The sequence below is a fragment of the Amblyomma maculatum genome, chromosome 6 (assembly GCF_055883805.1).
Source record: "Amblyomma maculatum isolate TAMU_Amacu chromosome 6, ASM5588380v1, whole genome shotgun sequence".
In the NCBI taxonomy this organism is placed as follows: Eukaryota; Metazoa; Arthropoda; class Arachnida; order Ixodida; family Ixodidae; genus Amblyomma; species Amblyomma maculatum.
Genome location: NC_139349.1, coordinates 105,951,205 through 105,968,942, shown reverse-complemented (window position 1 = coordinate 105,968,942; position 17,738 = coordinate 105,951,205). Strand labels below are relative to the sequence as shown.

General features: G+C 43.8%; 1 protein-coding gene across 1 annotated transcript in view; it reads right to left on the bottom strand.

The window, feature by feature from the left end:
* Nucleotides 1-2,910: 2,910 nt before the first annotated feature.
* The window catches only part of Tbcd (tubulin folding cofactor D), a 71,610-nt gene continuing 56,782 nt past the window's right edge, over nt 2,911-17,738 (bottom strand). Inside the window, exons 15-16 of the mRNA XM_084607232.1 lie at nt 14,869-15,107; nt 2,911-8,448 (exon numbers count right to left, since the gene is read on the bottom strand). Of these exons, the coding sequence (XP_084463358.1) occupies nt 8,139-8,448; nt 14,869-15,107 (549 nt within the window). The 3' untranslated portion in view covers nt 2,911-8,138. The remainder of the gene's footprint in view (nt 8,449-14,868; nt 15,108-17,738) is intronic.

The following is a 17,738-nucleotide window of genomic DNA, read 5'->3' as shown; positions in this document are numbered from 1 at the left end:
CCGCACACTAGTGTTATGTGAGATGTGACACATTCCCAGAAGTCACGCATCCCAGTGGCAGTGGAGGTGCTAGGGGAAGAACGAACGGTCAAAAAGACGACTACATGTGCGTGCATGCTCACTTGAGTTTTCGCAGGTGCGTGCAAACGAACAGGCGGTGGCAGACACCTGCTCCCTCTGAACGGTTCAACTTGCGAGGTAGTGTGTGGACTGGCGCAGCACGGACGGCCAGCGGAATTAAGAATAATAGCCGCAGAAAAGCGTCGCTCCCCAAGAGATATCCGATCCTTCCGCAACCATCCCCGCTGGGCCAGCGAGTCGGTTTCCGTGAATATGACGGCCGCTGGAGGTCAACAGTTGTAACTGTGGTGGAAGACGCCTGCACGAGCCACTAACAGTCGCGGAGAAACGACAGAGAAAGGGGGGATCCCCCAGGAGCCTGGCAAGGAGGACGTGGCAGAGAGCGACTTTGAAGCGAGCCGATCAACGCAAGAGAAAAGTAGGAGTTCGGGCGCCGTGACGAGAGGCCGCAGCCCGACAGAGGAGAAGTGCTGCAATGTGTATATAGCTGACCTGTAAATGAATTCTGTAATTAGGGTGAATGCATGGTCTAGGTTAATCGGGAGAGGAATGAAAATTTGAAGAAAAAAGAACCTTCGCATATTTAACTGCCTTCATGAGCAGGTGGCTGCACAAGCTTTCGGGAATTGGAATCCATGTCTAGCACCTAGCTACAAATTTAACTGCGTGCTCTGCACTTCCACGCAAGAATTGCACGGAGCATTTTTGTGAGCAAGCTGCGCCTCGAGGCAAAATAAAAATAAGCTTTTTATTGCTTTTGTCTCCGAAACTTCTGCACCTTGAATGCCATCATTACTGACGCAGAATACAATGGCTCCAGTTCGGTGGATCAGCCTCAATACAAAGCTAGAAAATTCAAGCATACAAGACAGTGTGAGGGTTGGCCGAATTAAAGAGTAGATTTCACCCAGGCACTTAATAGATTCTGACCGCAATGCCGGCAGTACATAACAGCTAAATGAGATTACTCAAGCAATTCCTAAGCTCCAGCACAAGCACGTTTTACCAAGGGCGAGGTAAATACCTCATCTGACCATAGATTGCTTCCTTTTGAGTCTCACAGTAGAGCTACTATGTCACTCATTGGCCTAGAAATAACCGAAATCCATAAAAACAGTGTTTCAGTTGGACACCAAGCTTGAAATTATTCAGGCTAGACTGCTTTTGCAAATTGCAAGGTGGACTACTACTGTCGGTGCAAACGTTTCGTATATAAACAAATGTAATCTTAATGTGATAGCGTTAAGAGCCCTGTTTTCCAGAAAATCAGTGAGGAGGGCATCTTGATGCTATAATGTTAGTGAAAATTCACGGGCATGGCTCTGGCAGGTGGTAACCGCCAGGTGGCAGCTGCCAGATGGCATGGCCATGCAATGATTAGTAGTTTGGCTGTGTGACGTCCCGAGACCAACAAGATACGGTTAAGGAAAGCTGCCAACTCCGGTAGCTTCTATGATAGAAATAGATCTAGAGTTGCACACGTTACTATAAGCCTAATTCACTAAAGCACGTTAATGCAGATTGGTTAAAGCAGGGTTTGTATTTGTTAAGTGGTCGCTCACATAATGTGGCAATAATAAAGGCACAAATCAAGAGATTATTGACTTTTAGGCGAGTATCAGAGTGCACGTACGCAAAAGAGGATTCACAAAGGGAGACGGCAGAAGGGAGCAATTAACGCTGTCGCATCATACCCTCGAAGACAGAGCTTGTGTCCTCTCCACAACCCCTAAGTTTTACCTGTGTGGTCCAAGCTGATGTTCTTTTTATTAGATGCAGCACCTTGGAGCAAATCCTTAGTGGTGGAATGTATATCGTAGACTTAACACTGGCAGCAGCACACAGATTCAGCACCCAACCTTTACTTCTGTTGAGTACCTCTCAGAAAAAAAGCTCAGTATATCTACCGAGCCACTAATGCATCAGTCTGATTTTGCATTTTTATCTTGTATCCCTATCACTAGGAAACGAAAAGTTTAAGCATTTTGAGCACACTCTGCTCACTAAGCAAGACCAAACTGTTATATATGATGTGCAGGGGTCATTATTTAATAAGATTGCTTATAACTGTGAGAAGTTTCACTGTATGGACAATGGACAAGAGTTTGTTTCAATATTCGAGCCTTCAAAGGGCCAAAGGTAAACAATGGTCTAGTGTTAGATAACTGGCATGCCAACTTATGCAAAATCTTGGCACATTCTTTGCCATAACCTTGGCATAAGATGTCTGACAGCGTTTCTTGATCATTGTAGTGATGCAATAAGGTGCCAAAGCCTTGCAGTTTAGGCTACAAATTGAATAAAAGACTACAAAAAATACATTTGAGTAACTTCTGGCCAAAATTCAGGAGTCAAAATGAAGTCCTGTTAAATGTGGCTTCAATGCTGCCAGAACTTCAAAGGGAGGTGTGCCTTCAAAGGTTCAATTCTAGTTTCTACTGCATTGCCATAAAATGTAGTTTTCTTTTTACGCAATTGAATTTTAGCTGCCTTGCTTACTACCTAAAAACTACAAAATGTCGCACTTTCAGAACAGGCAACCCAAAATTTTTGATTAAAGTCTGACAAATGGCTCAAACCCGAACTTCTTTGAATTGGAAGCCATATCAACTGTGTTAACCTGCTAGTGGATTGTTCTTAAATATAAAAACTCAGTGTATAAAATTTGAGGACAGGGCTATTTTAGCAAAATATTGAAGGATGTAGCAAACAAGTAGGCACATGAACTAAAGTACACATAAACAACATTTCAAGAAAAACTATTACTAACCTGCCCAAGCTTCTACACTGACAAATGTAGAATGCGCAATGAAATAAACACACCTGATGCTGACTTATATAACCAATTTATTCAACAATCTAAGAGTGTGAGACACCTGCACAACAGTGTGATGATTGCCATGGAAACAAGACTAAACAAGCCTGAACCTAGCTCACAGCCTGCGGTGCAAAAAAACACTACGCAGAACCCTCACCCCTAAAGCTGGGAAGGCACAAAGGTGAAAGCTGTGCACCTACCTTTCTAAAAACTGGTACGCATTGTCAAAAATAAATGCAGCTAGCCCTTTGGTTGTTATGAAGTTAAATAAGCGATGCAAATGACTTCCCAAGAAATAAATGTTAATGTAGTGAGAATATTTGAAAGTTCTAAATAACGACACGACTAATGCGGTAATCGAATCCCATGCCGAAACAAATAGTAGCATTCGAAACATTCTTATACTTGCAAAGTATTTTGAAGTTCTAAAATTCAGAAAAATGAACCATTGAAGGAAGCAGTTCGCCTTATGTTCACTCCGACCCCACAGCACGATAGCATTGCTCTGGATGTAGGCCCGCATCATGTAAGGGTGCAGCAACCATATCCAAAACTAAGCTTTCGACGACTGCACTGTTTCTCAAACCGCCAACGAGCACGCTGCAGCAGGAACCGTGCTGTGCATCTGTCGCATAGAAGGCTCAAAAGATGAAGATGATAAAAAAATAATGCAGAACCGAGATGACTGCTTCATTGATGGAGGCGATGTATAAAGGTATCCGTGTACTGTGCAATGTTAGTGCATGTTAAAGATCTTCAGGTGGTGGAAATTATTCTGGAGCCCTCCATTACAGCATCTCCACCTCTCCTTTCAATCCCACCAGCATGGAACGACAAGTGTGAAAATTACTGCGTCTTTCCCATTCTATAAACCAATTTTTTAACACTAGACTTTGGCGTACACGATGACTGGGCAGGTAATGAATGGACATGCGCAGAACACTGCGTATCTCGACACATCTTAGAATCGTACGCACGCTATGGGCACACTGCAGTATGTGTTGACAGCAAGGTGGCACACTGCTTGCCCGCTTTGGAAAAAATATATATATATTTTCCATCTATACCTCTGCTGATATATGCAAAGACCTTTGTTAGGGAACCCAAACTGAAGCTTGCTCCACGACGTTTGCGTTCGTGTTCTGGAGTGAAGAGAAGCAATACCACCTACGCGCAGCACAAGCCTGTCAGTGGAGTCGGCGCAGCATGTGCGGATGGAGGAGGAAGACCGTAAGGGAGACGCACGTGCAAAGCTGGTGCCTTTTGCCACAGAAACGAGGCTTTTTGTTTTGTAATTTTTGGTTCCTCAGCTTACAAAGAAGCTACTAGTTGGAAACATTTTTTATTAGACTGACTACTGTGAGTCACTTTAGGTCCTGAAGAGTCGTGAACATGTTTTCGCAGCGCATGTTGGTAGGCCATGACACTATAAAAAAACATGAGCGCGGAATCACTACTCGAAAGTGAGAGGCAACAGGTTGTTTGAGAGATTCGAGGCAGCGCCTCTTGTGTTGCCAAGGTGTAGAAATCAAGAATAATGTAAAAGCTCCGATGCCTCTGTCCCTACTGTTCAGAGAAAGGAAGGATGCAGTCTTCTCATGGAGAAACATTAAGTGCGTGTGCACACCGAAGAGCATACCTGGAGCTGGTTCGGGAGCGAATAAACAACGAGATCGGGGCTTCCTTTAGTGGCCACTCGCTTGGAGGGCACCCATTACACTCTCTCTGAGAAGACGTTTTAGACGACACCCCTCAAAGGTAAATTGAACTAAATACTGGCACCCATGAATAAGCCCTCGCTTTAGCAGGGGGAATACACAGGATGCTACTGGCACCACAATGCCAGCCTTCGGTGTGGTTGAGGATGTGTTCCCGACAATGGCACAAAACGTACCATTTTTCCCTTTGATTCGTGCCGACAGCAGCCAGGCGAAGTTAATGGCTGCGGCACTGCTACCCAAAATCAATGGCCCATCTGCCTTAAATTATGAGTGGTTCCTAATCAGCTGAGTCATCGCTAGAAGTTAAGGTACGCCATTCTTGTGCCAGTTTTCTCGCTCCATGCACCGAACAGCGAGGAAATGCCCGACGACTTTTGATGCAGGTGAGGACCATTCTCTACAGAAACATCTTCCTATTTGTACAACTAACCTGTACAATCTGCAGTTGTTACCTCCTTGAGCAAGTCTGCAATTTTTGAGCTCCATTGGCAGGATTGCAGATGAGAATAAAACGATTGATACACCTTTTGTCTGAGGGTCAGAACAGCCACTTTAACAAAAAGCGCCAACAACCGCTGGTCAAATTCTAGCGTTTACCCCCCAAGTGGTGTGAGAAAGTGCAGCATAATTTAATCATTCAGATTTTTTTTTTTTTCTCGGAACAGGATGGTGGAAAGAGTGCGGCAAGAAAAGGACAACACCCGCACACACATAAACAAGCATTCAAATGCTGCACGAAATAGACGATGCAGCCACGTGCTGCACGGAGGTTTTTCCAGTCTCTTAAAGGTGGGAACTGGCACACAGTAAGGCTCCTCTATTTTTTAAAGGTAGTGACAGGTCTTGACCCGGTCGCCCCTGCCTCCCCGGTTGGCTGCACGTGACCTCTTTGCCGCCTAGCTCCTCCCAAAAGGTCCAGCAGTGCTCGCTGCGCCGCTGAAAAGCACGGCTATCTGTGTTTGCAAGCGTGATATTGGCCGATTAGTTAAACAATAAGTACTTCCCATGCCTCTATTGAATTTTTAGAAGTGTATATGCAGTACTTAATGCTTAAGCGGATGCAAGAATTACATCTCTGAACTCAAATATAGAAGCATGCACGTGACATGCGGCTGAACTGGGCTGCTGTGCTTTCGGCTGCCGGAACCATGCGGAAGATGAAGGAAAGTTATTTTCCATTCTTCGCAGTGAAAATAATAGCAACAGAAGAAGGCTATGGCCTCATAGGATCGAGCGCAAGATTTTCATGGCCACGGAAAACACCCGACTACGCGAAGTGATTTCTGTCTGCTTAAAGAGCCATTCGTTTGACCGGGTTGGCCTTTGATTGGGCATATGCTATTTCATGAGCAAAATATCAAGAACACTATGACTATGTAGCCATTCCTTATACTGTGGATGTCTAGTGAAAAGTCACTGCTGTTTTGCGCTCCCTTACTTTCCCCGAACATATCAGGACTGCAATATAACGTGTGGAATCAATGGTGTCAAAATGCTCAGAATGGAAAGGCAATGCTTGATAATGCTTATTACGAAAATTTTGTCCGTACAATTGATCAGTTGACTGACATAAATGAAAAATGAAACACTGAAAAAAGAGGAGGGTGCAAATGTGTCAAAATGATCGAAATGGAAAGTCATTTTCAGAAGATTTTCAGACGTGTCGTTTTCTCCCTGACCGTGAGTTATCCGATTGGTGGAACCACCAGGACCAGATGTCAGTTCACCTTCTGGTTCTGGCATTTTCCCTGATCAGAAGAGGGCAGACACAGGAAAAAAAAAAATGACACTTCTGAAAATGACCCCAAGTCGGAATACGGACCCAGGAATTGCGGCATGAGATGCGATATCGCACTCCTAAAATTTCAGTTACGCTTGTACGCTCAACACTGTGAAATACACAACTCCGCGTGGCACAAGTTTTGATTATAAATTATATGTGAAAAATTTTATATTTAAAACCAGCAGCATGTGAAAAATCCCACACAGTAAAAGCTTGAGACTGTGATGCTTAGTTCAGTTCAGTTTGTTGCCTTCTGAACGTTTCCTAACACAAATTTCAAAGCATTAAGTTCTATTTTGTTCATTTTTATTTCAAACCTCAATTAATTCTGAAAACAACTTTATGTGAAATCCCTCCCCCCCTACCTCTCTCTCTCTCCTTATTCTCTATTGCTACATTTCCAGTCACAGACTATTCGCTTCACCTGAAACTGAAAACTATTCAAGCAAAATAACAATTCAGTTCATATTCACTTCTTAGTGAGAATGCACTATATGCACATTCCTACTACATACAATTCATGCTGAGAAGCTTAATCATTATGGAAAACTGATCAGGACAAGTAAAAAAAAAAAGTAAAAATGACAATATTTTGACCAAAATTATGTGCAAAGGTGTGAACCTTCAGACAAGCCATACACACACATGAAGAGAAATACCGTATTTACTAGCAGAATGCTCGCACTCTCATAACACTCGCACCCCCAACATTGGGCGTGAAAAATTTGAATTTTTTTCCCTCGTATAATCATCGCACCACCAATATTACCACCGCGAGAGTCTGCTAGTAGTAACAAGCGGCATCTTTGGAGCGCATAGAACCTAGCTGGCCTCGTGTGCATGCGCTACTAGGCGGTGATAGCGTGCTTGGGTAGATCATCATCATCATCATAGGTTATGTCGTCTATTTTTTTTACCTCCATGATGTTCGTAGTAGTCGCCATTTTGCAAGGTGTCTCTGTGTCTTGTCATTGTTCCTCCGTCTACCATGTTCTTGGTGCTGCATCGCAATGGGGCGGTATGCAAATTATACAGCTGCTTTTAAACTGAAAGCTTTCAAGTATGCGCTACAGCATAGCAACCGCCTGCCAGTAGGCACTTCGGCGTCAACGAGTTCTGCGTAGTATGCTACTGGAGACAGTGACTGCAGTGTCGACACTTACATGGGTCAAGTCTCTGATCAAGAGTAGAACTGTATGGTCTGCTGTGTGCATTATACCATGAAATGCGGGGAGTGATGATGAGGCTGCGTGAGGCAAATAAAGTGCTTTAGCAATTTGTGCTTTTGGCGACTCTGTACTTTTATAACAAGGGTAAGTTCTGCTTGAAAGTAATGTTTTGGTTATATTTACAATAGCTGGCCTAAGGTTCTCGATTTAAACCTATTTAAATTTAAAACACTTCTGTGGCGAGCAACTCGATTGATTAAAAAATTCGTTTCTTGAATGTTTTTTCTGGCTCCTCTGCGCATTTTTTGCCGTTTTAATGCAAAAAACTGCTTCGTTATAACTGATCTAGCGTCAAATTTTGAAACTTTTCTTTCGTTATACAGAAAGAACTTCCATAGAAATAAACCGTAGACCAACCAAACTTTGATTTTAGTTCGTTTTATCCGATAATTCGCTATAGCGAGGTTCGACTGTATCGCACCCCCCAACTTAGCATCAATTATCTGCAAAAAAGTGTGAGCATTATGCGAGTAAATATGGTAGTAAATAACAAGCTATTTCATATTCTAGTGCTCGCTTTCCAGGGCCAATAGTGAGCTCAGCTTTTTGACGGGTGCATCAATGTTTTCATCATCACCCCAGTTTGTCTCGGACAGGACAGCACATGCTTTTTCCTGCTCCTCTTCATTCTCCAAGACTGCATACAGCAAGATAGACTCGCAAAGTCTGTCCGCTGCGCACAAGCGTACGCTGGTCCAAGAGTGCCGCAGCAGAGTGAGGAGCTTGGTGAGGACTTCCTTCCTGGTGTCTCCTTCAAATTGAAGCCAGCTGGCAAGCATCTTGGAAAGTGCTTCGAGTACTTGGTAGTTTTTTTGTCTGAAATAAGAAATTTTCAAAGAGGAATTAACAGCGAGTGATCAGACTCTTAGCTGCAGCACATTTACATTTCAGTTAGGACAAGCCTGATTAATCCGAAATTTGTTAAATGCTCCGGAACCCCTGTAATGCAGTTCCCGGAGATGCGACCACAGGCATTTTGTTATAAATTAGAGTGAGCGCTACAATTCTTTAACACAGGTTATATTTTAAAAGCCCGGACTACACTTCGTGAGATTCTATATGGCCTGCCCCATACAATAGCTGGCAGTAACAATTAGGTTAAATTAGATAGAGAGATGATGACGAGACAGACAGACGAATACCTAAAGGAGCGAGAAAGCAAGCAAATAAATAAATCAAAGCCAGGTAGATGCAAGCTAACAAATGGGTAAGCTATAGCAGGCAACCAAAGCACATGCTCATCTCTTTTGCATCTGGTAGTTAGCCCTGTACTACTACTACTACTACTACTACCGCCGCCGCCGCCACCACCACCACCACCGCCACCGCCACCGCCACTACTACTACTACTACTACTACTACTACTACTACTACTACTACTACTACTACTACTACTACTACTACTACTACTACCACCACCACCACCACCACCCAAAAGAGTACAGTGGACGCGCGCTAAACGAAACCCGCATAAACGAAAACTCCTTTTAAATGAAACAATTTTAAAAAAAGTCATTGGTTTCATATACGATCAGTGTAGAGTCGCGCTCAACAATCGAAACCCCATTTTGATTGCAACATGGATAAACGAAATCGAAACTGTGCATGAGTCGTCTTTGTTGATGTTGATATCCAGAATCCAATCCTATCCAGTACCTTGCACGCCTTGTTTTTTGTTGTGCGGGTGCCATTTTGCTCTGTTCCGTGGCTGTGTTTCGTGACTTTTTTCCGGCGTGCAGTATGGAAGAAGCTGCTAGAAAGCGTCCCCATAATGCGTTGTCTTTAAGGGGGGACACAGCTCTTTGCGGCCGAAAATCGGTATAAAAATCTGATTTTTTATTTCTTCATTTTTGCAGTCCTGAGATGTTTCCGCAACTATCTGCAAATTTTGGTTGAAAAATACCGCCTAATTCGCACGTTACAGCGTTCCAAAAATGCGAATCTGAACGTTTGGTCCTTTAAATTGAGGTCAAATCACGCTGAAGTTTGATCGAGCGCAGATCGAGAAATACGCGCTCCGCAGGCATCATATTGGTCTCGTTCAAAAGATGGTGATTCAGGCTATTCCCATGTCACAATCGGCGTCCGTGACCAAACATCCGAAGCAGAAAACAAAGGGACAAGTTTGCGCGAAACACGCGCTGCTATTGGGCTCCGAAAGCATGTGACACAAATGACCACTTTTGGTTGGCTGCCCGCATCGACTGCTTGTGGCCTGGCACCATATTGAAAAGGTCGCGTAGGCCTAGCTGGCTTAGCAACGTCCTGTTGTCACGACCGCGGCGTAAAACGGGGAAAATTTAGGTTCGAGCTTCATTCTGGCCGAGAAATCGAAGAAAGGTAGAGATAAGAGGCGCGCTGGTGACGCGGCAACGCCGCATGCTGTTATCAGCTATCAGCGCCAACGCTCCGTGATGGGACGATAAGGGCATATGGTGGTGCTCGGCGCGACAGATAGGAGAGCAAACGATTTGCTCGAGGCGATTCCTGCTGCTTGCGAGCATCGCAATCGTGATGATGCAGTTGAAAAAGTGATACCTAAGCAGTTTTCATGGGCGCGACAGATCGAGCGCTCAGAAAAGTTAGTGGCGCGGCGGTCGCGAAACGGCGTCACGCGCGGCATGCAGAAAAGTGAACTTTCTCGAAATAAATTTGCTTTTGAGTTACAGGGGCAATTATCTCGATGGGAAACGGTGCATCCACACCAGAAACCAGTCATGACTAATTTTATCGAGTTACTGTTAGCCTTGGTAATTCAAACATATGCCCAAAACATTTTTCGCCGATTTCTCGAAATTGAATTTTGGACAGTCACCAGATCAATATTTCTGGCCCTGCTCTTGCTAGTTATTTTCTTTAAACCTAACCTCGTGTATCTTTTGACACCAAGGTAAATGTAATGACCATACCGGAAAATGTACTGAAAAGGTAGTCTTGGCACCAAATTAGACCTTTCATTGAGTCTATTTTTTTTCTTTTATGGTGTAACTTTGGCTCAAATTGGTATAAAACATTAACTTTTACTTTAATCTACTTTCCAACCATTTCTGATCATATTGATATGTCAAAACTTGCCATAATTTAAATCTACATGTTCTGACATGCTTTTCCTTGTTTTCTCGAAACAGCATTTTTGAGGGTGCTGCAGTTTTGGAGGAGCGATATCTCTTGAACTACTATTTGTGCTATTGGTATCATTTCTTGAAGAGTGCAATAAGACTGAAATATATACAATTATGATGAGGCAACATTTACAAAACTAAAGAACATTAATTAGGCAAAATTCTTAAAACTATGCACTCTACAAAAGAGACAATTATATATTTAAAATCAGCATGTCAAAATACATAAGTGATGCAAGTTTAATCCAAATCGGTCCATAAATAAGAAAAAAATGTTCTAAGAGGGGTGTCTCCCCTTAAAAGCCAAGATGAAAGTTTTTGATGATGTGAAGTGTGCCAAGGAGTCCGAAACTGCTATCGCGAAAAGGCATGGCATCCTAAAGTGCACACTTTCAGGGATTCTGAAGGATCGTGACAAGATTGAAAAAGCATATAACAGCGGCGCTTTCGCCCATGATAGGAAAAGGATGCATCTGGCCGAACATGAGGACCTTGAGAAAGCACTTTTCCTGTGGTTCAAGCATACTCGAAGTTCCAATCTTCCAGTGACCGGGCCTATTTTAGAGGAGAAGGCGAGAGACATTGCACTACAGATCAAAATTGAAGACTTTAAATTCAGCGATGGCTGGTTAAGCTGTTTCAAAAAGCGCCACGGCCTTGTTTTTCGCCCAATAGCAGGTGAAAGTGCCATGGTAGATAATGATGTTTGCTCTGACTGGCAGCAGCAGAAGCTTCAAGACGTCCTTGCAAATTACAAGCCGAGCTGCGTCTTCAACGTGGAGGAAATGGCGCTTTTTAACAAGCTTTAAAGGGTCACGACTCTTAAAGAAAACTGCCAATAAACGAAACAGATTTCCTTGTCCCCGTCGAGTTTTGGTTAAAGGGAGCCCACTGTACTAGCGCCCTGAATAGATAGCAGCACCTTCGTTCTACATCAACTGTTAGCAGCGAACAAAAGATGTGGAGCTGTCATGTTATGTTTATCCTGCTCTGGACTAAAATGTGGAGCTACTTCCTGCGCTGCTCGCTTGAAAATGATCTCGGAAACATGTGAAGCTATTCCAGGCCCCTTCCAACATTTCACCGTCGATCATCTGGTCAAGCATTACTACCTGATGGCTCTTAAGTTATGGAAGAGATAAAAAGGCAGGCCAAAGCTTCTGATGCAAGAAATATCCACAGTGAGGACGCCCAACACGTCCACTACCATAATACATACAGTGAAAGCTCGTTAATTCACAACTCGTTAATTCGAAATTTTGGATAATTCGAAATAGTCATCGTGGTCCGGTCCGCAGTGCATAGAAGTCTATGCGTGTAACAGCTCGTTAATTCACTCAAAAATTGGCGCCGCCACACATAATTCGAACTGCGCGCCGCCAAGCGGCGCTGTTAAAAACCATCGTTGGAAGCTTTCACGGCAGAACGATAGATGGCACAACCATCGGGGCGCCGCTAGGGTGCTGGAACAAGTACTAAACAGTCTTTCCTGCCGCGACGCCTTCGAGGAACGACATTTTAGCAGTTTTAGTGTTATCGACCACGGTTTCGTGTTGCATTTCGTGAGCCCTCGTTTTGCACGCCGCTTGTTGTGAGCTTGTGTCCGCGAGATGTGTTCGCGTGGGAAATACTGTGCCAAGACGGTGAAGGAGAAAGTGGCTATTTTACGCGAGGTGGATGAACGGAAGGCCAGCAAAGTGGAAATCGCGAAAAAGCACGGGATTCCACCAAGCACGTTGTCGACGTACGTCCGAAATAGGAAGGCCATCGAGGATGCCGTCCACAATTGCAAACTGCTTCCACCACTGTGGCTTTGCTGCCGGAAGTATGAAAGAAAGTGGCGACGATGGGAGTCCGGAGCCTCTGCCTGCGGCTGTGCGTGCTGTGCTGCAGGACGTCAGTTTTGATGATTACGTTGGAGTAGACAGCGATGCAGCAGTGTGCGGTGCCCTAAGTGATGAGGACATTGTCGCTGAAATTGTTGGGGAGCAGTCTGTCCCAGAAGAGGCAGAAGACGAGGACGACGACGAGGAGCAAGAGCCCGTGCGTCCATCCGCGGCAGAAGTTATGGGAGCGCTGAATGTCGCGCGCCTTTTCTTCAGCTTTGAAGAGGGGGAAGAAGACTCCCTGCGTCGCATTCGCATGCTAGAAGACCGAGTGAGTACGGTAGCCCTCAGAGAGAAGAAGCAGAAGATGATAACAGACTTTTTTGCTAAATAAATGTTTTTCGTGCCCTCCGGGCATCAAACGCCTTCATTTTTGCTCACTTTCATTAGTTCGAATTTTGGTTAATTCGAACTGGCCTGGCGGCCCCGTGGAATTTGAATTAACGAGCTTTTACTGTATTAATGATGCTACCTAAAGGAAACATGACAGTGAAAAAACCGGTGCGATGAGACTGCAGCCCCCAAAAGCGCCCTATGGCTTCCATTTTTGTTAGCGTGAGAAACAATGGCTATGCTGCCTATTGCACCAGTTAAACAACAAAGATTTCAGCAAATTTTTTTATATTCCTTCTTCAATTTGCACAAAACATTTTATGCTTATTCGAAATACTTTGACTACTCTTACAAAATTTCACGCTTATATCTCAAAGACATTTTTTTAAGGCGAACAAAATGTGTACTGCTTTAGCAGCATTCTGATTGGCCGAGGCGGGATGATGTCATAGATGTCTCGACCAATCACAGAGCACCACCACAGTATGCGCGAATGCGTGCCTTATATGGCCATATGTCAATCAATGATCAACTACAAATTAATGAATGAAGTAATCAAAACCAAGTGATGACTAAACACTTGATTATTAAATTAATCAATACTCAATTAATTATCCCCTTAATAGCTAATAATTAATTAGGAATTAGTTCCTAATTCGTGCCAGGTGCGTAGCAGAATGCGGCACTCAGGCTTTTGCCTTTCACTACTTTAGTCCTAAAGTCCCTCGTAATTTTTTATTGTTTCTAAAATATATTTGCACCCTGACGAAATCAAAAATTGGGAGGTTTTTATTTGCGCCAATGAAGGGAAGAGGGGTAGGCTGCATTCATTGTTTCAGAGGAGCGTTTGCAAACTGTGGAACAGGGCGTGATACGGAACGCGATCAACACAAAAAAGCAGGCTGCGATAACGCAGTTCTTTGCGCGTAAATAAACGGACGTGACCCAAGAAGGCACCCTCCGAGTTGCTGCGCCTTCTCTGATTGAATTTTGCTGCTCTTGCATGGATCTTCTACGAAATTTTATATTACGAATTATGGATAGAGCGAACTATTTTCCGATTTTTTAACTGTTCGTTATAACAAGGTTTCACAGTATATCCGATATGTCACAACCAGCTGTATCATTATATATGGTTTATTTTTACATATGTGCAATGGGAATTCATAAATCCAAAAAATCTTATTGTTGCAAGTGATATATTACTATATCTGGTATCGTTATAAGTGGGCTATACTGTACTGTTCAAGGAATGCACCAAAACAGACATGGTCAAAATAGGTTGAACAGTTGCGAGGAAATTTGCTTCACAAGGTGATCATCTAAGTCCGAAAACTGGAACAGAGAAAAATGCCATTTGTTCAAACCTTTCCCGAATATGCAGGGCCAACACTGTCTCCAAAACAATTTTTTGGAGCACTTCCCGGTAGATTGTGGGCACGAAACTTCGGGGCAGCACTGCAAATTAGGCGTGGAAGTAATCCAATGTTTTGCTGAATCCACAATAAGGGAGTAGAGAAAAAATTTTTGACGTGCTTTTTTTTTTTTCTTTAAAAAGTCCTGCAAGACATCAGTACTCCTGAAACACGAAGCTGAAGTCACTGACATCTGCTGAGCAGTCTGTAGCCGAATTTTTTCTTTCGTAGCTTCAGTTTCAGTTCCAGTCGCCAAACGATGGCCCTGATGTCAGACACGTCTTCGTCACCCGAGTCATGAGAAAAACTGCGATACAATTTCTATAAAAAAGGGGCACAGAAACCACTGCCAGAGATAAGCAACGACAGAAAAACTCTTGCGACCTTATGTCAGAATTCAAGTAGTAAACATTTTCGACCACTGTAAAGAAAGACTGAACCACCTGTGGACAAAATACAACTTTGAACAATGCCACGCACCTGTGTGCCCGAAGCCAGGCCATTCTCTGAGCCTCGAGAATAAACTCGGGAGGTGCTCCGGAGAAGGCGCCCGAAATGGCGAGGTGCTCTAATGCTTTGAGGTAGTTTGAGTGCGCCCTCTGCAAGAATTTCCGGTCGTTCCAGAGCTTGAGCAGAAACCCGTACACCGACTCTTCCAGAGTTCGATCCTGCTTCACCAGGCTGAAGTACGACAGAAGGGTCTCTTTGCCAGCCATAAACTGAAAAGATCGAGCAAAGCAATCGGCAGCACATTGTTAGTCATTGCATTCATTGTTAAATAGTGTGAACACTTTGTGTGTTCCAGTTCCCACCCCTACATAAAAAAACTGGCCTGTAGATACAGGTTTCTACATGACCTGTACACGACTTGTAGTGCTCTGAATGGAAGAGCATGCACAGGTTCCTACATGACTTGTACATGACTTATAGTGTTCTGAATGGAAGAGCATGCACATGACCTATCCCTGAGCAGCCACAGTAATTATTCTCTCTCAAACAATAAAAATCTGCATTTACTACATACTGTCGCTGCTGCCTACACGCACCACCGCAAACAATGGCCAGAAAAAAGCAAATTTATTATTAAAGAAGTGCAAATAGCAAATGGCTGGGTGCAAAGCGAGTGCAAATAATTAGGGTGCAAGAATATTTAAATTTTAAAATACAAATACGGAAAAAAAGATGCCTTAAAATAACGAATATAAGATCAGTGAAGAAAAGAAAAAGGAGAAATTAAAATTTCACAATTCACAAGGTATTCGCAGAAAAACCTAAACTTTGCTACAGTCAGGTGATTGAGCATTGCAGTGAAGCATGCAGTACACCGAAACTGCAGTGAATTCAAAAATATTCGATGATTTTCGAATGTTCAGAAAATTCCGAATGCAGTAAAATGCCTTTATAGTAATGTCACTGGGAACAGCAAATATCATTATCAGGATCTTTACCATATCAGTTGTTGGTGATGATATAATCCTGAAGATGCTCTCTGGTAATTAAATGGCTATTTACTGAACACATCTTGTTGCTAGGCTCTTTCGTTACCGTGCCACTGTGATTCGACCAGCGGTGATAGAAAAACTCGAAGCTCAAATTTCGCGCCACCGGCGCCTTAATGATCTTGCTGCGCCATCTAGTTTGTACTTCCGACACTACATTTTGTTTTCAGCATGCTCTGTACTTTTTTTATAAACGATGACCATTTTTCAAATTACTTTGGAGTTCCTGTTGCGGCATGGAATGCTCCCAACGTGGCAACAGCCATGGCAACAGCAGTGGGAACAGCGCTCACTCGCAAAAAAACTGTTTTAGACGAATTTGTTGCCGCTGGAGTAGAGTTGCTGGATGCTATCAACAGGAGCAGCTAAGAAGACAATGTTGCATTCTCGGATTTTGATTGCAATATTGAAAGTCTGCAACAACAGTGCGGAACGGCAGCTGCATGCACGTACGTTTCAGTTTCTGCCTCTCATTTGTGCTTCCTTGGAGCTCGTTCACTCAATGGAAATATGTTACGCTTGATATGTTTCTCATCTGCAGTGCATAAGCAACAAATGGAGAGACACTTTTCCACCATCGCAAAGAAAGTTTTTGTTTTGGCCAAGTATAACTCCAGGTGTCAACCTTGGATTAGAAGCCTGGTTCAATTTATCACGCCGTGCTTGGGGCGGGTGGAGTTCACTGCCACAAAATCACTGGAAAGTGTGATAGCTCCAAATGCCGTTTTAAGCTAACAATGCTAAAAGCTGGAGTCATGATCGCAGCTGACCGCATGCTTTCGTTGATTCATAGATGCAAGAATGGACGACTCTCGCAAAAAAAAATTGCCTCTTCTTAACGTCCACAGCCGCCATAGCTTACGCTACGCCGCACGTCCAGCAGATGACCCAAGAAACGCACAGAGGGTTCACAACCCGCACTGGAGAAAGCGTCCGATGTTCTGTTTGCCCCGGACAGAGCTGGCTTGTCGGCGCATGCATAGTGTGTGGTGCTGCGAACGAAGACCAGGAAAGAGAGATGAAGGGGAGAGAGAAAGCTCGGCAGAAGAATGGGCATACCGTTGCGCTTCTATCACATTGTTTCCACTCTCCCAAACAATGCAGCTGCATTGGCTGCGTCTGCTCCATACCGGCCTTTGACAACCGGTTCTCTCTCGTTCTTTCACGCACGTGGCTTGCAAACGTCACGTGCTGGCACAAGGCAAACGATCACCGCAGATGCGCGTGCCTTTGGAGAAAGGGCGCAGTGCTGCTCTAGACCAGTCGTCACCAAACTGTTTTGTCTCATTCCTTCCGCGCGTGGCTTGAAAACATCGCGCGGCAAACGGCCGAGGGTGATGCGGTCGTCTTTGGGGAAGATGCGCCTTCCAGTGCGTGGCGGTGAGTTCGATATATCGAAAGACCGGTGGAACAGGAGTTCGATATATGACGCAGCTTTCCTATACTTTTACAAGGGATCTTCAAGGGGATATTCCGTGAGTTCGACATATCCAAAATTCAAATGATCCGGGTTCGACTCTACTTGCATTGGTCATAGAAGGTACATTTCAGATGGCAATTTTCTTCACAGTATAGTGTCACAACAGTGATAAGTCAAACCCACTTATAACAGTATTGAAGTGCCATGAAAATATCACTGTTATAACCGGTTAGGCCAAAAGAAAATACGGAAAATATTATGAACTACACATTTAATGAGGACGAGGCAGCTTACACTTTTTCTTTCGTAGTGGGAAGAAACCCGTAATCCGTAAGCGTTGTCTGTGCGCAGTCGTGCGCACTTTTGTGGTCGCCACGATTCCACATTTTTGTTGACTTTCAGTGACCATATTTGATTGTTATAACCAATAA